Source organism: Moschus berezovskii, chromosome 17 (genome assembly GCF_049115385.1).
Source record: "Moschus berezovskii isolate FMDL1 chromosome 17, NW_MosBer_1.0, whole genome shotgun sequence".
Lineage (NCBI taxonomy): Eukaryota > Metazoa > Chordata > Mammalia > Artiodactyla > Moschidae > Moschus > Moschus berezovskii.
In genome coordinates, this window is record NC_142476.1 from 80218444 (window position 1) to 80239142 (window position 20699).

At 41.2% G+C, this 20699-nt stretch overlaps 2 protein-coding genes across 5 annotated transcripts in view; one reads left to right on the top strand and one right to left on the bottom strand.

The window, feature by feature from the left end:
• LOC129551702 (uncharacterized) overlaps positions 1–20699 on the bottom strand; it is a 447940-nt gene that overhangs the window by 155292 nt on the left and 271949 nt on the right. The gene's annotated exons all lie outside the window — the stretch shown is intronic.
• Positions 124–4228, top strand: RGS1 (regulator of G protein signaling 1). 2 transcript variants are annotated; one of them, XM_055419919.2, is made up of 5 exons: positions 124–288; positions 641–721; positions 1133–1194; positions 2466–2629; positions 3333–4226. In XM_055419919.2, exons 1-5 carry the CDS (start codon positions 152–154, stop codon positions 3516–3518), a joined length of 630 nt encoding a protein of 209 aa, XP_055275894.1. In that variant the 5' UTR covers positions 124–151; the 3' UTR covers positions 3519–4226. The 2 variants fall into 2 exon arrangements, with proteins under 2 accessions (XP_055275894.1, XP_055275895.1); XM_055419920.2 differs by having other exon boundaries at positions 128–180; positions 3333–4228.

Here is a 20699-nt window from a genome sequence, read left to right on the forward strand (position 1 = left end):
ACACGTCACAACACACCAAGAAAGGGGGAACTTCCAGCGTCTGTGGCAACATCACTTGATAAACAGACTTGTCTGCACAGCGAGGGCCTGTGAGCCGTCACTATATAAAGCGGCAGAGACGCGGACTCACAGACATTTGCCTCTGGAGACGATGCGAGCAGCAGCCATCTCCACGCCAAGGTTAGACAAAATGCCAGGCATGTTCCTCTCTGCTAACCCAAAGGAACTGAAAGGAACTGATCATTCACTTCTAGACGACAAAACACAGAAAAAGAGGCCCAAGACTTTGTAAGTTCCTTCAGTTTGTGAATTTGGACTTAGGTGATCTTTAATGGCAGAACGATTGAAAATGAATGGAAGAAAATATGAGCCTTTAGTTTAGCTAGATCAGAGCAAGGACCTCTGTGAATTATATTTGGTTGTATTTAAAAGTGAATCATGCTAGGGCATTAAATGAAGTGGGAATTCTTCCAGATTTTGTCTCATAAAAAGTGGCTCACTCTTTAATACAGCAATATGTTGTATCAGCTTTTTTTATTATGACCTGATTCCTTAGAAAAGTTTACTTCATAGTCTTTTCTTTTTAATAAAAGGTATTGTACTGAAGAAACATGAATATTTACTTTTGTGTCTTTTGTAGTGGAATGGACGTGAAAGCATACCTGAGATCTATGATCCCACATCTGGAATCTGGAATGAAGCCTTCCAAGTCCAAGGACATGTAAGTATACTAATACATGGAACTGTCACTATATAAGCAGCCTATGCATTAGCTCTATATTCTAACATGACAGTAATACTAATATAATGGACTTCGTTTCTTTTAAGAAACAAGCCTAATAAGATTAAGCTACGTTAGTACCAATGTAAATTAAATACAAATGTGTGTGCATATGTTTGCTATTTATTATACTGCTGGAGTATATTTGGATATTTTTCACATGTTACTGGTAGAAACTTTCATAACAATCGTAATTCTAAGCGAATTATTGTTTTCTTATAGATAAATTTTAATAAAATTTATTAGTCGTAGAGTCTTAGTTTGGGAAATTATCAAACTGTAGCAGCATTCTGATTTCATTTGTGCTTACACAAAAAAATACTAATGGACGTAAATATTGCCCCCTTGCAGACTCTCTGCTGATGAAGTGAAGCAGTGGTCTGAATCCCTGGAAAAACTTCTTGCCAACCAAAGTAAGTGCAGATTAACTGTCGGATGTCTCTGGCTTTATCTCAGTGTGCAGACAAATTGAACGGACTCATTAAATGACGGCGTTGTAGGTGGAGGGTGTGTGGAAAGCTGTCCTCTGGCAGTTGGGCAGCACTGACAACTTCAGCATGTCATGTCTCACTGCGGTGTCAGGTCCCAGCGTCAGTACTGCTGCCACCCTTCAGAAACATTTGCCAAGGCAGCTAGTTACTTCCAGGGGTCATTATAGGAGCAAAATTTAAAATTAGGCTGGGCTTCTGGAGTTTAAAATTTTAAAAAATCAATTAAACATCTCAACCACTATTTTGAAAGCTTACCTAAAGGATATATTTTTGTACCATGGGATATAAGGAGCAGGATTCACTCAGTCCATTAATTATATTCTCCATTCACACATGCGTTAAATCACTCATTCAGCCCACTTTTATGTGCAGGCATTTTTAGAGCAACAAGGATTCAAAAGCAGTGTCTTGCTGCCTTGAAGGTGGTTGAGACACATGGCATATAACTGCATTATATAAAACATGACACATTATAATATAGATATGATAATAGAAGACTTCTTAAACCACAGAGTCTTGTGGGGAGTTTCTGGTGAATGAAATCAGCTTGCCTTAACCCTCATCATAGACACTGGGATCCTGTTGAAATTAGGACCTCAGTCAGGGACATAAATCGGCAGCTTGTCCCTATCCAGGGATCTGATCCTCTTCTCCCAGACACCCTCACATGGGGATCAAGTAGTTCAGTCTGATTCATCTGCTTATTATCTGCCTTAGTTTACAACTCAGGAAAACAAACAATGCTATAGAAATGGCCCATTGAAAGGCTTCAATAATATAATCAGTACAGTATACATATGTAACATACAGGCCTCACATCTTCTGACTTATGTGAGTTTGTCAGTATTTTATTCCCTAAAATACTCTGCATTCTGGTTGGGTTGGTAGTATAAGAGACTGTTTTTTAATCTGCAGAGCAGAATTTTAATTTGATTAGTAGATGGACGTAAAGCACAGTTTTGTAGCCACCACTAAGCAGTTGTGTGACTGTAACAAGTGAATCTGACCACAGATAAACTATAAATGAAGGGATCTCCAAGGTTTTCCCATCTCTACAAATAGCTATTTAAGCAGGGACCAACTCTCTCCTTTGTACACAGAAAATATGCCAGTATTTTTTTTGTAAAATTTCTCCAAGTTATTCATTTATTGGCTCAATTAATTCATCTCACCCCCTCATCCTGTCTTTTTAGCTGGTCAAGACGTCTTTGGAAATTTCCTGAAGTCTGAGTTCAGTGAGGAGAATATTGAGTTCTGGCTGGCTTGTGAAGACTATAAAAAAACAAAGTCTGATCTTCTGCATTGCAAAGCGGAGAAAATCTATAAGGCATTTGTGCAGTCAGATGCTGCCAAACAAGTGAGTATTCAGTTTATTACCATCAGCTTATATGTAAAGGAATTTAGATACAGGATAACATTCAACATAGTTGCAAGATGAAATCCTTTCTGAGCATCATGACTTTCACTACTGTATATCTAAGTGTATTTCTACAGTTCAGTGAAATGATAATCTAATTTTCTATATCTGTGAAAAGATTAAATGAAAGATTGGTTTTATAAAACAAGCTAACTTGATAGAGTGGGGTAAGGAGTATGTGACACTTACCAGAACTGTGTGTCAGGGGGCCCTGGATGAGCTGGCTCATCTTGGATTAGGAAAAGGAGGGATTAGTGCAATACATGGATTACAGCAGCAGAAGTATTTCCAGTTAGAAGTAATGCCCACTTCCTGCTAAATATTCCTGGTTCAAGCATCCTCAGCTCCTGTAAATGTGCATATCACTTTTTTTGATGCATGTGTCACCTTATATAAATATTTAAAAGAGACTGTAAGTTAACTTGGAACAAAGATATCTCTGCTTCTTTGTGATATTTCTTTTTAACTCCTCCACACCTAGCAAAAGGCATGTTAGAATAGGCATTCAAGAGATATTTGAGCTGATTTAAATAAGAGTTTAGAGCCACTATCCCCAGATAGTTTGAAAGCAACAGTAACATCATAAAATATGCAACAAATAGGAAGTGTATATGAACTAATGCGGATTTTTTTTTTTTTTTAGATCAATATTGACTTCCGCACTCGAGAATCTACAGCCAAGAAGATTAAAGCACCAACACCCACGTCTTTTGACGAAGCCCAAAAAATCATATATACTCTTATGGAAAAGGACTCATATCCCAGGTTCCTCAAATCAAATATATACTTAAATCTTCTGAATGATCTTCAGGCTAACAGTCTAAAGTGACTGGTTCCTGGCTGGAGGGAATTAGCGATGGTATCAAGTACAGAAGGAAGGCAAGAGGATGGCTCCCTGGGGGAACACTTCAGCCTTTTTGGACAACTCACAGGTCCAAGGGAAGAACCCATGACTCAGAACAGATTAACATGGAAGCTATCCAGGCTCAGGGCTGAAGACATGTGAGGTGGAAATTTAGTGATGGTAGAAGGAAGGAGATGCTGTGGTACTGTCATAAAATAAAATGGACCTACGTATTAGAACATCCCTCAGCACTGAGAAGGCCGGGTAACTAACTCGCCACACAGAAACTGTGAATAAAAGTTTTGAAACTGATTAAAACATGCTGTAAGCTTCAAGGTCAAGTGGTATTTATGCTGCGTAGAGTTATACAGAGACTGGATTGAGCTGCTGAAATTTCTTTTACTTGGATGACTATTTGAAAAATCTGTGTTTCAGAATCTCCATTGCTGTTGTAGACAAAGTTTTTCAGTGTTGTTTGATTGTTTTGGGGGTTTGAAAGAGATGAAGAAGAGAACAATGTATTTAACTTAAGCTATTGCCTTAAAGTTGGAAAGTCAGAATATTTTTGTAAAGTAAATTATCACAGTGTCAATAATAAATGTGTTTTGTATTAAAAATATAGAAACAATTTATGTTTATATTTCCTTGCCATCTTTAAAATCTGGCATTTATTTTTCAGATTTAACAAAAATTTAAGCGAGAGTCTTCTATTTTCTTTTACCTCTTCAACATCAAAAACTATCATCCAATTAATTTATATTGTATGTGTTATGTGCATGTATTGGACAGAATTCATTAGTCTTCTCTCTTCTATCACAATGTATAAAGATCAAACAAATATAATATGCTGTCATACAGTCAAGCTTCAAACTGATGAGAAATTGAAGTCTTTTAAAAGGGACGGGAATTTTATTTCAAGTCCTCTAATTAACAACTAGCAGTTTATTATGTTTTAAAGCTTATAAAAGTCAGATTTATTTTCTCATTTAATGTTTATAGCAATCCTATGAAAGCAGTGACTAGTAAGATTAAATTGCTATTTCCCAAATTTAACTACTAAAATTACCTAGGATGTTAAAAAACAAAACACCAATTTCAGGACCTACTCTAGACTGATTAAATCAGAATCCCCAAGGTAGAGAATCTATATTTTAAGAGGAAATTCGAGGTGATTCTGAAGATGCTTTGGTTATCCAGGGTCAGGAATCCTGGGGTTAAGAGAGAGTCCTAAAGCCAGGAATTATACATAAACCTCTGACCACACCATTTCTGCTCCTTCTACTTCACAACACTGCCCCCGACTGGCCAGAAGACATTTCCCAAATCCTCGCCTCTTCAGCAGCCCTAGGTGTTAGACCTAAGTAGGAATATAAAACTGCTCTGTAGGAACACCTACATAAAGATAATCAAGATGATGCACAGCCCAGAGTATCCTGTAAAGTTGTGTCTTCCCATGCACCCATGTCCCACGTATTATTGAATCATCAACCATCCACACACCACAGTGGAATACTCTGAACATTCTCAGTACACACTAGGTTGTCATTAGGCACATAGCAATGGTGCAATATGTAGATGGGTTTTAAAAGTACTATTCCTGAATTTCCATGGGACAATCCAAATTGTCTCTACCTTAACTTAGTTCCATGATTTTGAAGCTAGACCGATTATAAAAGAGGTTTAGGAGAGCAGTCCAGTTTCATCACCATCATCAGGCATTTCTCTCCCTTACTCAACCCATCACCAGATTCCCTCAGGTATCCTTCTATAATCTATGTGTGCAGCTGGCAGGCCACTTGCTCTTTTTCTGTGCCCCCTGTGCTAACATGAGATCTCACTGCTTGCTCATTCATATGACTTGTTTCCTTTCTTCCAGAATCTTCTTTTCAATCCATCCTCTGAATAGCCACAGACATCACTTTCTGAGACTCAGATCTGGCCATGTCATTTCCCATGACATACAATATAGAGCATAAATTTCACTTTCTAGAATTAAAAACATTCCCAGTGAGATCTTCAAGGTATAATTTTCATGACTCCCTTCTAGGTATCCTTCCTACTTGACATCACTCTGCATTAACTGTCTTTTTTGAAGAAGCCTTCATCTTCACTTTCCTTTGCTTAATCTACTATCTCTACAAATGCTTTTTCCTACCTCCTTCTAGTTTTCAAAATCCAATGGATTCTTCAAGGCACAGGTAGAATTACTCTTCCGTAAAGGCTTTCTAACACCTTATATCACTATATAGTTATTTTCAATGTCTACTGGAGGTGAACTGAGTCTATATAAACACAAAACACTCTGCACCTATTTCTAGCACTGCCGTCATGTTAAATAGTTTGGGCCCTTCAAACTGTGAGGAATTAGAAGTGCCACTGTCTAATACACACACTGGTCAAAAAATATATGGTTCTGGTCTTCGTCTTCATAAGATGTCAGGTTAAAGAGCCATCCAATTTTTGGACAGATGATCAAAACAAACATGTAAGACATTTCTTCATTTTCAAAATGACAAAAATTATCACCATGGCTGCAGAGATTCAAGATATTGCAAAAAACTTGAAAAGATTTTCATTGGCATTGCTTATTATGGTGTGGGTGTTTTATTAAATCATTTACAGAAATATATTTAGAGAAATCTGATCCACTCACTCCATCTGAGACGCTCAGCTCATATGCTGTGTTCTATTGTGATAAGAAAGCAGTGGCAGTGAACAATAAGTATGATTTGTATGTATGAAAATCAATTCATCTAAAAATTAAAAACAAATATACTTTTCTCAGACATATTTTATATTAATCCTAATACAATATGCATATTTTAGAAAAATAGGAATCTATGAAGGTAGAAATCAGACCCTCTAAAGTCCAATAAAAAGTACACATTTAGCTCATATAGGATAAGACTAAAGTTCAAATTTCTTTTACTTTTTATGCAAACACAGACTAGATTGGCTATATTAATAGGAGTCTCTGATGATTTGTCATTAAAAATAAGAAATTCTGACATATGTGAAGGGAAAAATAGAGTAAAAGCTGATTTAAACTACCACAGATATAAATAAATGTTGTTAGTACACAGAATTAGAGAATTTCCTCAAGACTGCATGAAATCCAATCTATAGAACAACAACAATATATACTGCCCAACTGCAGAAACACCACTACCTGTCTTGTTGAGACCAGTATCCTAAAAGTGTTACTGAACCAAACTAGGATCCACTCGCCCAACACACATCAAAACCAATCTACTGACAGTAGGCTGTAATGGATCTACTGACAGCAGGCTGTGGTGGATCTACTGGCAGCAGGCTGTGGTGGATCTACTGACAGCAGGCTCTGGTAGATCTACTGACAGCAGGCTCTGGTGGATCTACTGACAGCAGGCTGTGGTGGATCTACTGACAGCAGGCTGTGGTGGATCTACTGACAGCAGGCTGTAATGGATCTACTGACAGCAGGCTCTGGTGGATCTACTGACACCAGGCTCTGGTGGATCTACTGACAGCAGGCTGTAATGGATCTACTGACAGCAGGCTGTGGTGGATCTACTGACAGCAGGCTCTGGTGGATCTACTGACAGCAGGCTGCGGTGGATCTACTGACAGCAGGCTGCGGTGGATCTACTGACAGCAGGCTGTGGTGGATCTACTGACAGCAGGCTGTAATGGATCTACTGACAGCAGGCTCTGGTGGATCTACTGACACCAGGCTCTGGTGGATCTACTGACAGCAGGCTGTAATGGATCTACTGACACCAGGCTGTGGTGGATCTACTGACAGCAGGCTCTGGTGGATCTACTGACAGCAGGCTGTGGTGGATCTACTGACAGCAGGCTGCGGTGGATCTACTGACAGCAGGCTGTGGTGGATCTACTGACAGCAGGCTGTAATGGATCTACTGACAGCAGGCTCTGGTGGATCTACTGACACCAGGCTCTGGTGGATCTACTGACAGCAGGCTGTAATGGATCTACTGGCAGCAGGCTGTGGTGGATCTACTGACAGCAGGCTGTGGTGGATCTACTGACAGCAGGCTGTGGTGGATCTACTGACAGCAGGCTGTAATGGATCTACTGACAGCAGGCTCTGGTGGATCTACTGACACCAGGCTCTGGTGGATCTACTGACAGCAGGCTGTAATAGATCTACTGACAGCAGGCTGTGGTGGATCTACTGACAGCAGGCTCTGGTGGATCTACTGACAGCAGGCTGTGGTGGATCTACTGACAGCAGGCTGCGGTGGATCTACTGACAGCAGGCTGTAATGGATCTACTGACAGCAGGCTGTGGTGGATCTACTGACAGCAGGCTGTGGTGGATCTACTGACAGCAGGCTGTGGTGGATCTACTGACAGCAGGCTGTGGTGGATCTACTGACAGCAGGCTGTAATGGATCTACTGACACCAGGCTGTGGTGGATCTACTGGCAGCAGGCTCTGGTGGATCTACTGACAGCAGGCTATAATGGATCTACTGACAGCAGGCTGTGGTGGATCTACTGACAGCAGGCTGTAATGGATCTACTGACACCAGGCTGTGGTGGATCTACTGACACCAGGCTCTGGTGGATCTACTGACAGCAGGTTGTAGTTTATTGCCAGGCACCCAACATGGGACCAAGCAAGGAGAATAGGCTGAAGAGACTCAAATTCCACAGTGGCTTTCAAGGAAGGGTTTGTTAAAGTCAGTGTTAGGGTGAGGATTGCAGGGTATCTGATCAGCTCATGGACATTCTTCTGATTGGCTGGCGGTGAGGTAACAGGTGGTATTTTGGGAGTCAACGTCTCAACTTTCTGGTTCCAGTCAGTCTGGGGTCTATCTGCTTATGAGCAGCATGCAGTTAATTTCTTGTACCTGGTGGGGGTTTTAGTATCTGCAAAACAACTTGAGGACATGGCGGCTCAGAATATTATCTACAGCCCCTAAGGCGAAAAATAAAGGTTCATGACTGTGTTTTATGGGTAAAATACCATTATTTTATCTTGCTTGACTGTTTTCCGTTCTGTATTTTCTCATTTCTCTGATTAAATGTGCTCTCTGGAATTCAGGGAAGACCTAGGAGGCTAATGGTTTTCTACAAACAAGAGACTGGGGACACAAGGGAGGGGAGTCTACCTCAGGAAGGCCCTGCAAGATCCTGATCAGTTTCAAAAGCTAAAAATGCATCATTCCAATGGCAAAATTTTGCACCTTACTCAGTCCCTAATCTAAGTGAAACTTGTCTACAAATAAGTCAGTGGCAAAACATAGATCCTTCTATGGATGTTTTTATATAGTCAGTGTTTAACTGGGTATATACCTCTCAGTGGTTCATTTCACTTGAAATTTGAAAACAGGACAAAAGGGAAATGAAAGGGAGGGAGGGAAGGATAGATGGAGACAGGAAATGGACTGGCTGAGTGTCTTAAATGTTTATATTACCTTATATCTCATTTGAAAACCTGACTGCCCTGAAACGCCACACATATTTTATCTTCTCAAATTAAAGTTTAAGACCAAAAGTGATTGTGCTATCATTTAGAATTGTTCATATTATTTTAAAACTGCCATAATTGATGAAAGATTAGGCTAAGGATTTTAATCCAATCCCAAAAGAAGCAAATTTATAAACCCATGTGGATCTGGCCTTAATCTGGAATGCTGCCATTTGGGGAAGATCTGTGGCAGGAGTCTTGATGACTGAAAAAGAAGTCAGGTTCCCAGGCTTAGGGAGCTGTTTGGTTTACATAAGAAGGAATGGGGCCCTGTAAGCACATGTCTTAGACATGGACCACAGTGTTGGCCGTGTCATTACACTCCAGAATTAAACGTCCTTATCATGCTTCTTCTCTCTCCGATCGATCTCTAAGCAGAGTCAGAGGGCCAGGATCCATGTAGCTGAGTACGTACAATTTCTAAGAGTTTAGGGACCCTCCACAGAGACACTCTCCATGTCACTCAGAGAAAAACCAGCCACCTATTTCTCAAGTGAAAAGCATAAACCTTCTAAAAAGTTCTTTAACTGCAAGTTTTCTTAGCAAAAAATAGTTACTCAAATAGTAATGCTTTAAAATAGACATCAGATTGGTTCATCCAGGAAAAGATTTTGGTTTTGTTCTGATTTTAATATGCACTTTTGCTTGTTATGATATTAGCTGGCTCATTTCTCCATCTTTTCCAGAGGAATGGGATAATTGGGTTGGATCTTGAAGAATAAATAAACCCCATCCAGGGAAGAAAGAAGGTGAGGACATTTCAGGAAACAGTCTGTGAAAAGGTCAGGAAATAAGAAAAAATAATACTCTGTATTCAGCAGTGGTTATTTATTCAGTGTGACTGGAATATATGGGGGCAAGAGGATAAAAGGAAAAGCAGAGAAGGTAGTTTAGGGCATATTCTGAAAAGAAACATAGTCATTCCAGAGTGTGAGTTTTATCCTTTATATGACAGGTCACCACTGAAGTTTGAAGAAATGAGCAAAGGACAGAACTACTTGCATTGACATACAAGGTGCTTGTTGAGTCCATGTCAGAACTCTCTGGCATAACCACTCTTAACCTCATCTTACTGATCAACAAATGTAGAACCAAAAAGGTGGAGAAATTTGTCTAAGGGCACAGAACCAGTGAGTAGCAGACCCAGGGTTTGAATCCAGGTGTGTGTGACTTAGGAACTACACAACAACAACAAATGCCTGCTTCCAAAGACTCTGCACTGTGTCATGCTCCTTCCTGCAAGTGACATGATTACTTTATGTTTTAAAAGCTAAGTCCAGATTTGGTGTGGAAGACAATTACAAAGGAAGACATAACTCAGGAAGAAAAGCCTCAGAGGAAGCAGTTTTGTAGCCCAGCAAGAGAGAATCAGGGCAGAAATCAAGGCAATGGGAAGAAGACAGAGAAAGGACAAGATTTGGGGAGTGATTCACTGTGCGAATAATAAGAGAGAAGAACACGGGTGATACCTCTAGCCTGGGCCCTTAAAATCACAACAAAGCCCTTTCCAGCTCAGTTTTAAATAGATCACCTTTGAGGTCTTTCAGCTGCAGATGTGCATCAAACAACTCAGAAGAGGGGATCCCTGGCGGAAGATTAAGGCATATGTTTGTAAGAGGCTCCACATGCAAAATAAATTATGTAGAGCTTTCAACAGATAACAGCTTATTCACAACAAACCTACATATGAAGCATTACACGTTTTTTCCCTCAAAGATCTCTAGGACAAAAGCAGAGTCTTGAAAGCCCTCATCCAGACTGAGAATAAAAAGTAAGGATGAAGATACTCAACAGATTTGCAACAAGCAATTGCTCTGAGATTGAAAGTAGCTTTTAAAGACAGAAAACAAAACTGGAGTGTAGGATCCAGACGAGAGAGACAGAGCTGTCAGAAACAGAAATTGCCCCAGTGATGAGCAGCAGCAGACAGCAGGAAAGGGTGTGATGACTGTGACTCTGCGGCAGGAATTCTGTCTTCTCAGACGGCAGGCTTGGCCCCTGGCTTGACAGCGGGTCCATGTGACCGGTGGAATGTTCTAGAGCTCATGTCTCATCCACAGAGACAAGAAAGAAGATGAGAAACCTGAAGGTAGCCAGTCATTCCCCTGGCACACTTTTTCCTTCAGTCATTCTTACCTTAACTCCTCAAAATAGGTGACGAGTTTGCCCTTCATTTCTGGAGAGAGACGGAAAAAGGATAGGAATGGAGTGGATTTCAGATATTATCCTCTCCTCTCCCCAAACTACCTGTTGCTATTTTAGTCAAACCCAGAAGATAAAAATTCAGTTTTTTAAATTCAGGCTAGGTTTAAATCGGTAAAATTGGCATTCTTTCCACTGGTCTTACCTTGCATACTCTGCCTCGAAACCCTCAGCTTGAATTATCCGTAGAAACAGACTGTGTCCTACTCTTTTGACTTTTTACCCTTAAATCTGTCCATTAATTCTGTGCTTACAACGACCCACTGTGAACAAGGCATGGGTAGAACATGTTCCCATATTAAGAACTGAATAAGATTCTTCCTAGGATGTTTATTTGCCATGGTTTTGACTAGAATGATCATAATTCACACTATCTAGGAGGTGATTAGAAGTCTCAAAGTTGAGGGAGAAAATAAGCACAAAATACTCCTTGCTCAGGGGTTTCTTAATTCATATTCAGAATTCTAGGCTCCACCGTGTGCCTTTAGAACTGAACTAGATGCTGGCTTCCTTGATAGACTCACCAGTCATACCTGCTATGTGCCAAAAGCTTTGCTGGGTGCCAGGGAAACAGAGATGACTAAGATATGGCTCCAGCTAGTGAGAGGCTCTTGGTGCTCTTGGAAAGAAAACAGCGGAAAGAGTGGCATGCAGATACACTAAGCATTTTGAGAGAGATGAGGAAGAGAGGCAAGCAAGACTGTCTAAGAGACACCCTCCCCTGAGCTTTCTCTGCATCCCTAATGAAAATTACACAGGATTGGCGACATTATTCCCCCTGATGGGAGAGACTGTGTGGTCCCAACCTGCCAAAGGGCTTCCAGGTGCCGTCAGCTCCGTATGCAATGTCCATGGGCATCAAGTCACATCAAGTGTGCCTCTTTCATCAAGTCCTCTCCCTCCATGGTCACAAGACTGGCTGGATGGTGCATGCCCCTTTCCAGATTGCCTGTTAAAGAGTGAAAACAGCCTAGACCTCCTCTCCTCAGATTCTGGGAGGCTAAGAAACCACATATGTCCTGCCCTTCTGCTCCTGTGGACTTCCTGGGGCCTATCCCAGTCTCCACTCAGCAGACAGGAACCATGGGCCATGTGAGCTCAGAGGAGGGGCTGGGGATTTTGTCCTGGAGGAAGGATGTGGCTTCAGAGAATTGGCAGGTACACAGCAAAGTGGAGGTTAAACTCAGAATAACCCAGGTGACTTTTTGAACTATTTGCACCCTCTGAAATGCAAATAAATGCAAATTCTGGCATTACTGAGCTATGCCATTAAAGGGCTAGAACAAGTCTGTCCTACTACTTACTAATATTACTTGGGTCACATCAATATTTTTTTGCTTTCACTATTATTATTGTCCTCAAATAATTATTTCTTTTCCTTGTATGAGGGTATGGTAGAGACTGCTTAGATTCTCACCAGTTTTAGGCTTTTTCCATGGATGCCAGGAAAACAATATTCCCCAGCCCCCTTAAAGTGAAAGGCAAATATAGATCTTTCCATGCAGGCTTCCCAGGTGGTGCAGTGGTAAAGAATCTGCAGGCAATGCAGGAGACACAGGAGATGTGGGAAGCCAACCCCTGGATTGGGAAGATCCCCTGGAGAAGGAGATGACAACCCACTCCAGTATTCTTGCCTGGAAAATCTCATAGACAGGAGCCTGACGGGCTAAAATCCATGGAGGTCACAAAGAGTTGGACATGACTTAGCAACTAAACCACCACGACCATGAATATTTCTATACAGTCAGTATTTGGATATATAGTTTTAGAAGCTCTTTTATTTGACTTCGGCTTTTTTCTTTTTTCCTTCAACTGCAATTTGATATTTTACCATGAATTATTAGGGCCACAAAACTGAGTTCTGTGGGGTGAACAGAAAGGACAGATACCATTTTCAGAGCTGTCAAGAAGACACGCAGATTGTCTCTTTCTTCCCCACTTGCACTGCCAGAAGCAAAGGACGCTGATATTGCAAAGTCATGTGGAGGAATTATCACACTTGAAACAGCCAAGCAAACTGCTTTGGCATTTGTGTGAGTGAAAACTAAAAGCCTCTTAAGACCTGGCAGCGATTTGTTAGAGTAACTAGAGAGTTTTATCCTGATAAATATAAAGACACTGATATATGCTTAAGTTTAAGCAATTTCGTTTTCATTTAGAAAGCTATATGGCGCCATCCTGGAAAAAAACAGGGTGACGTCTCCACCACAGTGCAGTGTTACTCAGTTCCCACACGAGGCAAAGATTATCTCTCTGACCCTCTGATGTTCTTCGAGATAGAGCTGCCTGGAAGAGAGGATGTAAGCCATGGATGAGAACAATATGTGAAAAGCTTATTTCAGATGCAACTGAGAACAGAAAATGCCAAAAACAACACAAAAAACGGGAGGTGACGACTAAGAAGCAGGAAAAGGATTAGTGATGGAAATTTCTGCAGCTGATAAAAACATGAAGTGGAAACAAGTTGGCCAGGCCGTGTGTACTTTCAGCTCACTCACTCTGACTCCATTTAGGGCTACATATGATAGATACAGATATAAATCCTCAGAGGTTTGTAATCAGAGCCAATCGCCAAGTAAAAGTCAGGATTCCAAGCAAATGTAGTGTGAGACTCTGGAAAGCAGAGCTGTAGTTAAGCTGGGCATCAGACAGGAAGTATGAATTCAGTGCAAACCAGGAAGACTAGGGCAGTAAACTCACCAGGGCCAGTTTCCCTGAGAAACCAAAGAACAACCTATGAAACAATTCATCCTAAAAGGAGAGAATTTCACAATGCACAAATCCGGCTTAAAAACAGTGGGGACAGAACAAGATAGAAAGCCCAGAAATAAACCCATGCACCCATGGATACCTTATTTTTGACAAAGGAGGCAAGAATATACAATGGGGCAAAGACAGCCTCTTCGATAAATGGTGCTGGGAAAACTGGACAACTACATGTTAAAGAAAGAAATTAGAACACTTCCTAACACCATACACAAAGATAAACTCAAAATGAATTAAAGACCTAAATGTAAGACCAGAAACTATAAAACTCTTTAGAGGAAAACATAGGCAGAACACTTGATGACATAAATAAAAGCAAGATCCTCTATGACCCACCTCCTAGAGTAATGGAAATAAAAACAAAAATAAACAAGTGGGACCTGATTAAACTTAAAAGCTTTTGCACAGCAAAGGAAACTATAAGCAAGGTGAAAAGACAACCCTCAGAATGTGAGAAAATAATAGCAAATGAAACAACTGAAAAAGGATTAATTTCCAAAATATATAAGCAGCTCATACAACTCAATGACAGAAAAACAAACAACCCAATCAAAAAGTGGGGAAAAGACCTAAACAAACACTTCTCCAAAGGAGACGTACAGATGGCTAACAAACACATGAAAAGATGTTCAACATCACTCATTATTAGAGAAATGAAAATCAAAACCACAATGAGATATCACCTCACACTGGTCACAATGGCCATCATCAAAAAGTCTACAAACAATAAATGCTTCAGAGGGTGTGGAGAAAAGGGAATGCTCTTGCACTGTTGGTGGGAATGTAAATTGATACAGCCACTGTGGAAGATGGTATGGAGAGTCCTTAAAAAAAAACTAGGAATAAAACCACCATATGACCTAGCAATCCCACTCCTAGGCATAAATCCTCAGGAAACCAGGGTTGAAAAAGACACATATATTCCATTGTTCATTGCAGCACTATTTACAATAGCTAGAACGTGGAAGCAACCTAAATGCCCATCAACAGATGAATGGATAAAGAAGTAGTGGTACATATACACAGTGGAATATTACTCAGCCTTAAAAAGGAATGTCTTTGAGTCAGTTCTGATGAGGTAGATGAAACTAGAACCTATTATACAGAGTGAAGTGAGTCAGAAAGAGAAAGATAAATACTGTATTCTAATACACATATATGCAATCTAGAAAAATGGTCCTGAAGAATTCATTTACAGGGCAGCAACGGAGACACAGACATAAAGAACAGACTTATGGACATGGGGAGGCGGGGGAGAGGGTGAGATGTATGGAAAGAGTAATGTAGAAACTTACATTACCATGTGTAAAATAGATAGCCAACTGGAATTTGCTGTATGGCTCAGGAAACTCAAACAGGGGCTCTGTATCAACCTGGAGAGGGAGATAGGAGGGAGGTTCAAAAGGGAGGGGATATATGTATATGTATATATATGGCTGACTCATGTTGAGGTATGACAGAAAACAACAAAATTCTGTAAAGCAATTATCTGCAATAAAAAACAAATTAAAAAACAACAAAGCAATGGGATAGAACTGGAGGAGAAAGGTACTTGAGATACACCTGGTGCCTGAGGCTCAGATCACCCTTTAATGCTGATCCAAAATCTGCAGGAGAAGAGAAAAACATAAGAGATATAAACACTAAATGGGCAACCCCCTCCAGACACACACACACACACACCCACCTCATGAGCGTTCTGTAAACTTTTGAGGACACGCATGGGAATAGGGTGTCCTTGAGGGATGCTAAGGCACCCCACTGGAGTCAGGAGCAGAGTGCTGACAAGACAGAGCAACTCGCTGAGCTGGTAAGAAGCCCCCTCCACACCTGGGAGGAGAAGACCTGGAAAAGGGGGTGATGCTTCAGGAGACATCACCACCCCGTCAGCAGACACACAGTCAGAGTAGCCTAATAGCTTACTGTGTGGTGATCTTGAAGGGCTCAATGTCCTTCCCCACTCAGGTTCTGGGTACTTGAGAAATAGAAAAATAAGAGCAAAGTGGGGGCCACGGTACTGCTGATATAGTCAGAGCAGAGCACAGAGCACTGGGAGAAAGTCAAACAGGCCTGCTAACTTCACTCCAAAGTTCCATCAGCCTACTACTACTCCATTACCGATACTGTAAGATGATGGCACAGTCTTTACATGGTGGACGATCTATGTGGGGAGCAAACACCCAAGGCTCTTGTCTCAGTTAGGACTCATGTGAAAAGTCAGCCCAGCTCAGAGCTCCTGGAAGTGACTGGGCCTGATGAAGATGAGCTGGGTTCTCTCAGACCATCAGAACATAAGATCAGGTGGGCCCAGCAGCAATCCACTGAGATATGGAAACAGTCAGCCCAGACCTGAACTTCAGCAGGAGCTAAGGGTTCCCTTCATGCCTAATGATGGAGGAAGAAAACCACTTCTGCGCTGGGATAGCATGTAGGTGCTAGCTGAAAATGGACTGATCCTGCAATATAGTTCTGCTCAGAGGCAGACTCAAAAGGGAGCAGCAAGTGGAAACCCTCCCCAGGCACAGAATCAGGGACAACGCACCTGCTCATCCATTTCATATGGAAAAAAAAATGACCTGAGGTTAGGATTGATATTGACTCATGGGAAGTGGTGACCAGCTTGGCTGGTGAACTGGGGCCTGGAAGAAGAGAGATTGGATAGTTGGGAATAAAAAGGTCTTAAGAAGATGCACATGGGTGGACCTATCAGAGAATTCAAAAGTATGCAAGTCTTTATATTACACGGCAACACCACACAAAAGACAAGAGCAACCAAGCAGACAGAATAACTATGCCAGCTGACCCCAGACAGCCTCGGTCATCAGACAGCCCTTTGGGGTTCATGAACAGAACAGCCATGGTGGTAGAGATGGCTGGCCCAAGAGAATGGACTTCCACCTCTGAAAGCCACTCTGGCTACTGCCCTTGGCAAAGTTCAACTGTCAGGAAAAAGAAATCAAGACTTCCTTGGTAGCTCAGCAGTTGAGAATCCACCTGCCAATGCAAGGGAAACAGGTTCAACCCTGCTCCAAGAAGACATGTGTCATGGGACAACGAAACCCATGTGCCACAACTACCGAAGCCTGCGGGCCCAGAGCCCATGCTTTGCAACAAGAGACACCACTCTAACGAGAAGCCCAGGCACCACAACTGGAGGGTAGCCCCCTCTCGCCACAATTAGAAAAAGCCCACGCAGAAACAAAAACCCAGCACAGCCAAAAAAAAATTTTTTTTTAATGAGACCATACCCCAATTAGATTTTCAAAAAAGAAAAAGAAATCCCAGAGGTGTTGAGGCAAGGAAAATGACTTTACTCAGAAAGCTGGCTGACCAAGAAGAGGGCAGACTAATGTCACAAAATAACCATCTTACGTGGGTCTGGATGCCAGATTCTTTTATAGATCAGAGATGGGGGGTGGTGAGGAGCCAAAGTAAAAAGGCCATGAATCTGACAAACATCTCCTAGAATGCCAAGCCTCCTGCAGGGGGATGTGTTCATTTCTTCCTTCCTGCTATCTACTGGTGGACAGGGTTCTGAACAAAAGCACTTTAGTTTAGCAGTCAGGCAGATGGAGAGAGGTAGAGTTCTCTGAAGCAGGCCATCATGCATGATTGTAATAACAAAAGCAATGAAAATCAAGTCAAAGAAAGTTTCCAACATGGAATCAGAACTGGCTTCTTCTCTGCAAGTTTCACCATTGCCTTTAAAATCTCTTTGTTTGTAACTGGTACCCTAGCTATCACACTAATATATTTATTATCACTATGTCAGTTTCAGGTGAACAAGGATATTCACCTCCTTGGCCCTCGGGTCTGGTTAGGTTGGGCCTGGAGTGGCCAAAGTCCCAGAGCTGGTCTCTCGCCTCAGCAGAAGTCTTCAAGCAGTAACTGCGGTGGTATGGACACATTTTATCATTTCCTAACAGGTAATGCCACTATGTGAAAAGATTAGGAAAGTATTAATTTAGTTTTCTAAACATGTCCCCCCAGTTCTTAAGCTTCTTCTTTAAAATGACTGTTTTCATTTTTACACTTTATATTCTTACATCATTTACCCTCCTCAGTGACATGCCTGTGGCCTCAGGCCAGACGTTGTACATTAAAACAGACAAAACACTAGCTGAAAAGACAGACAAAACACTAGCTGAAAGCTACTTCCTGCTTTTAAAAGGCTTCCTCATCCTTCGTTTTCCCTCTTTCCTGCACGAGCCAATACTCCTTTTGACTAAAATTGCAAACTGAAAGACCCTCCACTACCCATTTCTTCAGAGGAGCTCCTTGGAAACCACAAAGGGAGGTTTTGCGACTCCTGTGTGGGCAAAACTCAGGCGCTTCCTTTCATATTCTTCCTGCTTCCTATGGTTCAGAGCCTTGTTGTAGCACCCGTGGTTTCTGTTTTTCTCCTGGGTGCTTGTTCATCAAGTTTCTGCGGTGAGATGGTACTGTATCTCCACCGGGTTCTCTTCCAAACAGGAATCTCCTTGGCCCGGGTTACTTTACTTTTGCATTTTTCAAAATGGACCGATATCTTGGCCTTTATAACATAATTACAGGAAAAAAAATTTCCAATTACAAATGAAGTTCGAATACATTCCAGAAAAATACTGGACTAAAAACTTTTACTCACATGCCCCCAAAGCTAAATCTATGCTTTTAGATGTATGCTAAAAGGAACATCATTGACAAAATGGGGTATCTTCCTGTAATACGCTGGGGTACAAATCTGGAGAATATTCATAAAAATCTCTGAGGGCTCCTGACCATCCTGAAAGAATACTATTCTGTCAAACAAGGACCCTTAAATGTCTGTCTCACTCCAGTGGTGTCTGGGAGGAAGTCACGAGAAGGGAAAGCAGTGTAAGGGGGCTTCTGTCCAGCTAAGTGCTCCCTCATCTACTGTGAGAGAGGAAAACAAAGTCTCTCCGGACTCAGAGAACGTCAGATGGCATGCTGTCTAATCCTCTCTGCCTGTTTAAGGATTTTGAAGCCCCAGTGCAAAAAGATCAGGATTTTTAAGTTTTCTGTTTATGCCCTGGAGCCTGGCTCAGATCTGAGAGTTCTAAAAACTAAAGCGGGTGCATACAAATGTAACTTGGTAGTATTTCAGCAACACTTCAGACAATGCCTCAGTAATTCTTCAGTAACACAGTGTTACAGGCTGTTCTGTTTTTCTTTGATGGATTAGAACTCAGCAGTTTACCATGCACACAATTTATTATCCATAAGCAGCAAATCTATGGCCTACAAAGCTTCTCAAGATAAAACAGGAAGTGCCAATAAGAGTAGATGAATATTTTGTTACATAATAACTCACTCAGCCTCTACTGTGTGTCCAGAAATGGCCCATCCGCACACTAGCCCCAGGTGAATCACCAATCCTGACTGTACACCACAGCCAACCTGCTGATTCATCTCTGACATATTCCCTACTATGCTGTTAGTAAATATTTGGTGAGCTATCATACTCAAAGCTGGAAAACAGCAAAATTCCACTAGATACTTTCAGAAAATTGCTACCAGTAATCTGACTGTGTTGAAGTAGACTGAATAAACTGAGAACCATTTATCTCGCCTTTCACTTTCCTTTCATCCTCACTCCAGCTTTCCATCATTTCTCACCTTTCTCTACACCTGCACTTACTCTTAACCAGCACCTATTTTGATTCATTAGAAAAACATTTTCATTTCCCCAGTGTTGACTGTCTACCTTCAGAGCATTTAATAGTTGTTTCTCAAAACGACTTGTGGCATCCACACCCAAGCACACTCTGTCAGTGAAAAATCGTCCAGACCTTTTGTGGCCGATTTACCCAAAGCACAGCTTTATGTAGAGTTGACAACATGTATTTGTATAATTTATTTAAATGCTAATGCTTGGACTGTAATATTTTTGTAATATCTTTTGCATCTCCATTCTCTATTATTCCAGATAAATTTGCATGTTTGCTGAATGAATGAAAACAACAATCTGTCAATAAGCTCGAACAACAGTGTTCACCATTATACTCTGTGCAGGGAATATAAAGGTTCAGAAGAAAACATTCCCTCTGGGTAACTGAGAGAACAGAGAAAAGGAAACACTTCTATTTGGGTTTGGGACAGCTTTCCATGGAACAGGAAACAGTCCATTCTTAACCTGGATATTATCTGTTTTTCTGGATGAAAGTATAATCTTTAGGTTCCATCATTTTCATCACTTGCAATAAACATGTACCCTTTTCATTAGTTAGCCTTGGTACTTAACAAGTGATTTTTAAAAAGTCAGTATTTTCCTTAGGATAAATTAGAATCTAAGCACACAGGTGTCAGAAGGAATATAGGATGATCCAGCTATCCCACATTTGGGCATTTACCCAAAGAATATGAAAACACTATTTTAAGTAGGTGCAAGGAGACTGAACCATCAACCCTAAAGGAAATCAACCCTGAATATTCATTGGAAGGGTTGATGCTGAAGCTCCAATACTTTGGCCACCTGATGTGAAGAGTTAATTCACTGAAAAGGACTCTGAAGCTAGGAAAGACTGAAGACAAAAGGAGAAGGGAGATAAGATGGTTAGATAGCATCACTGATTCAACTGACGTGAATTTGAGCAAAATCTGGGAGATAGTGGAGGACAGAGGAGCTTGGCATGCTGCAGTCCATGGGGTCACAAAGAGGCAGATACAACTTAGCAACTGAAAAACAACAAATCTGCACCCCTATATTCATTGCAGCAC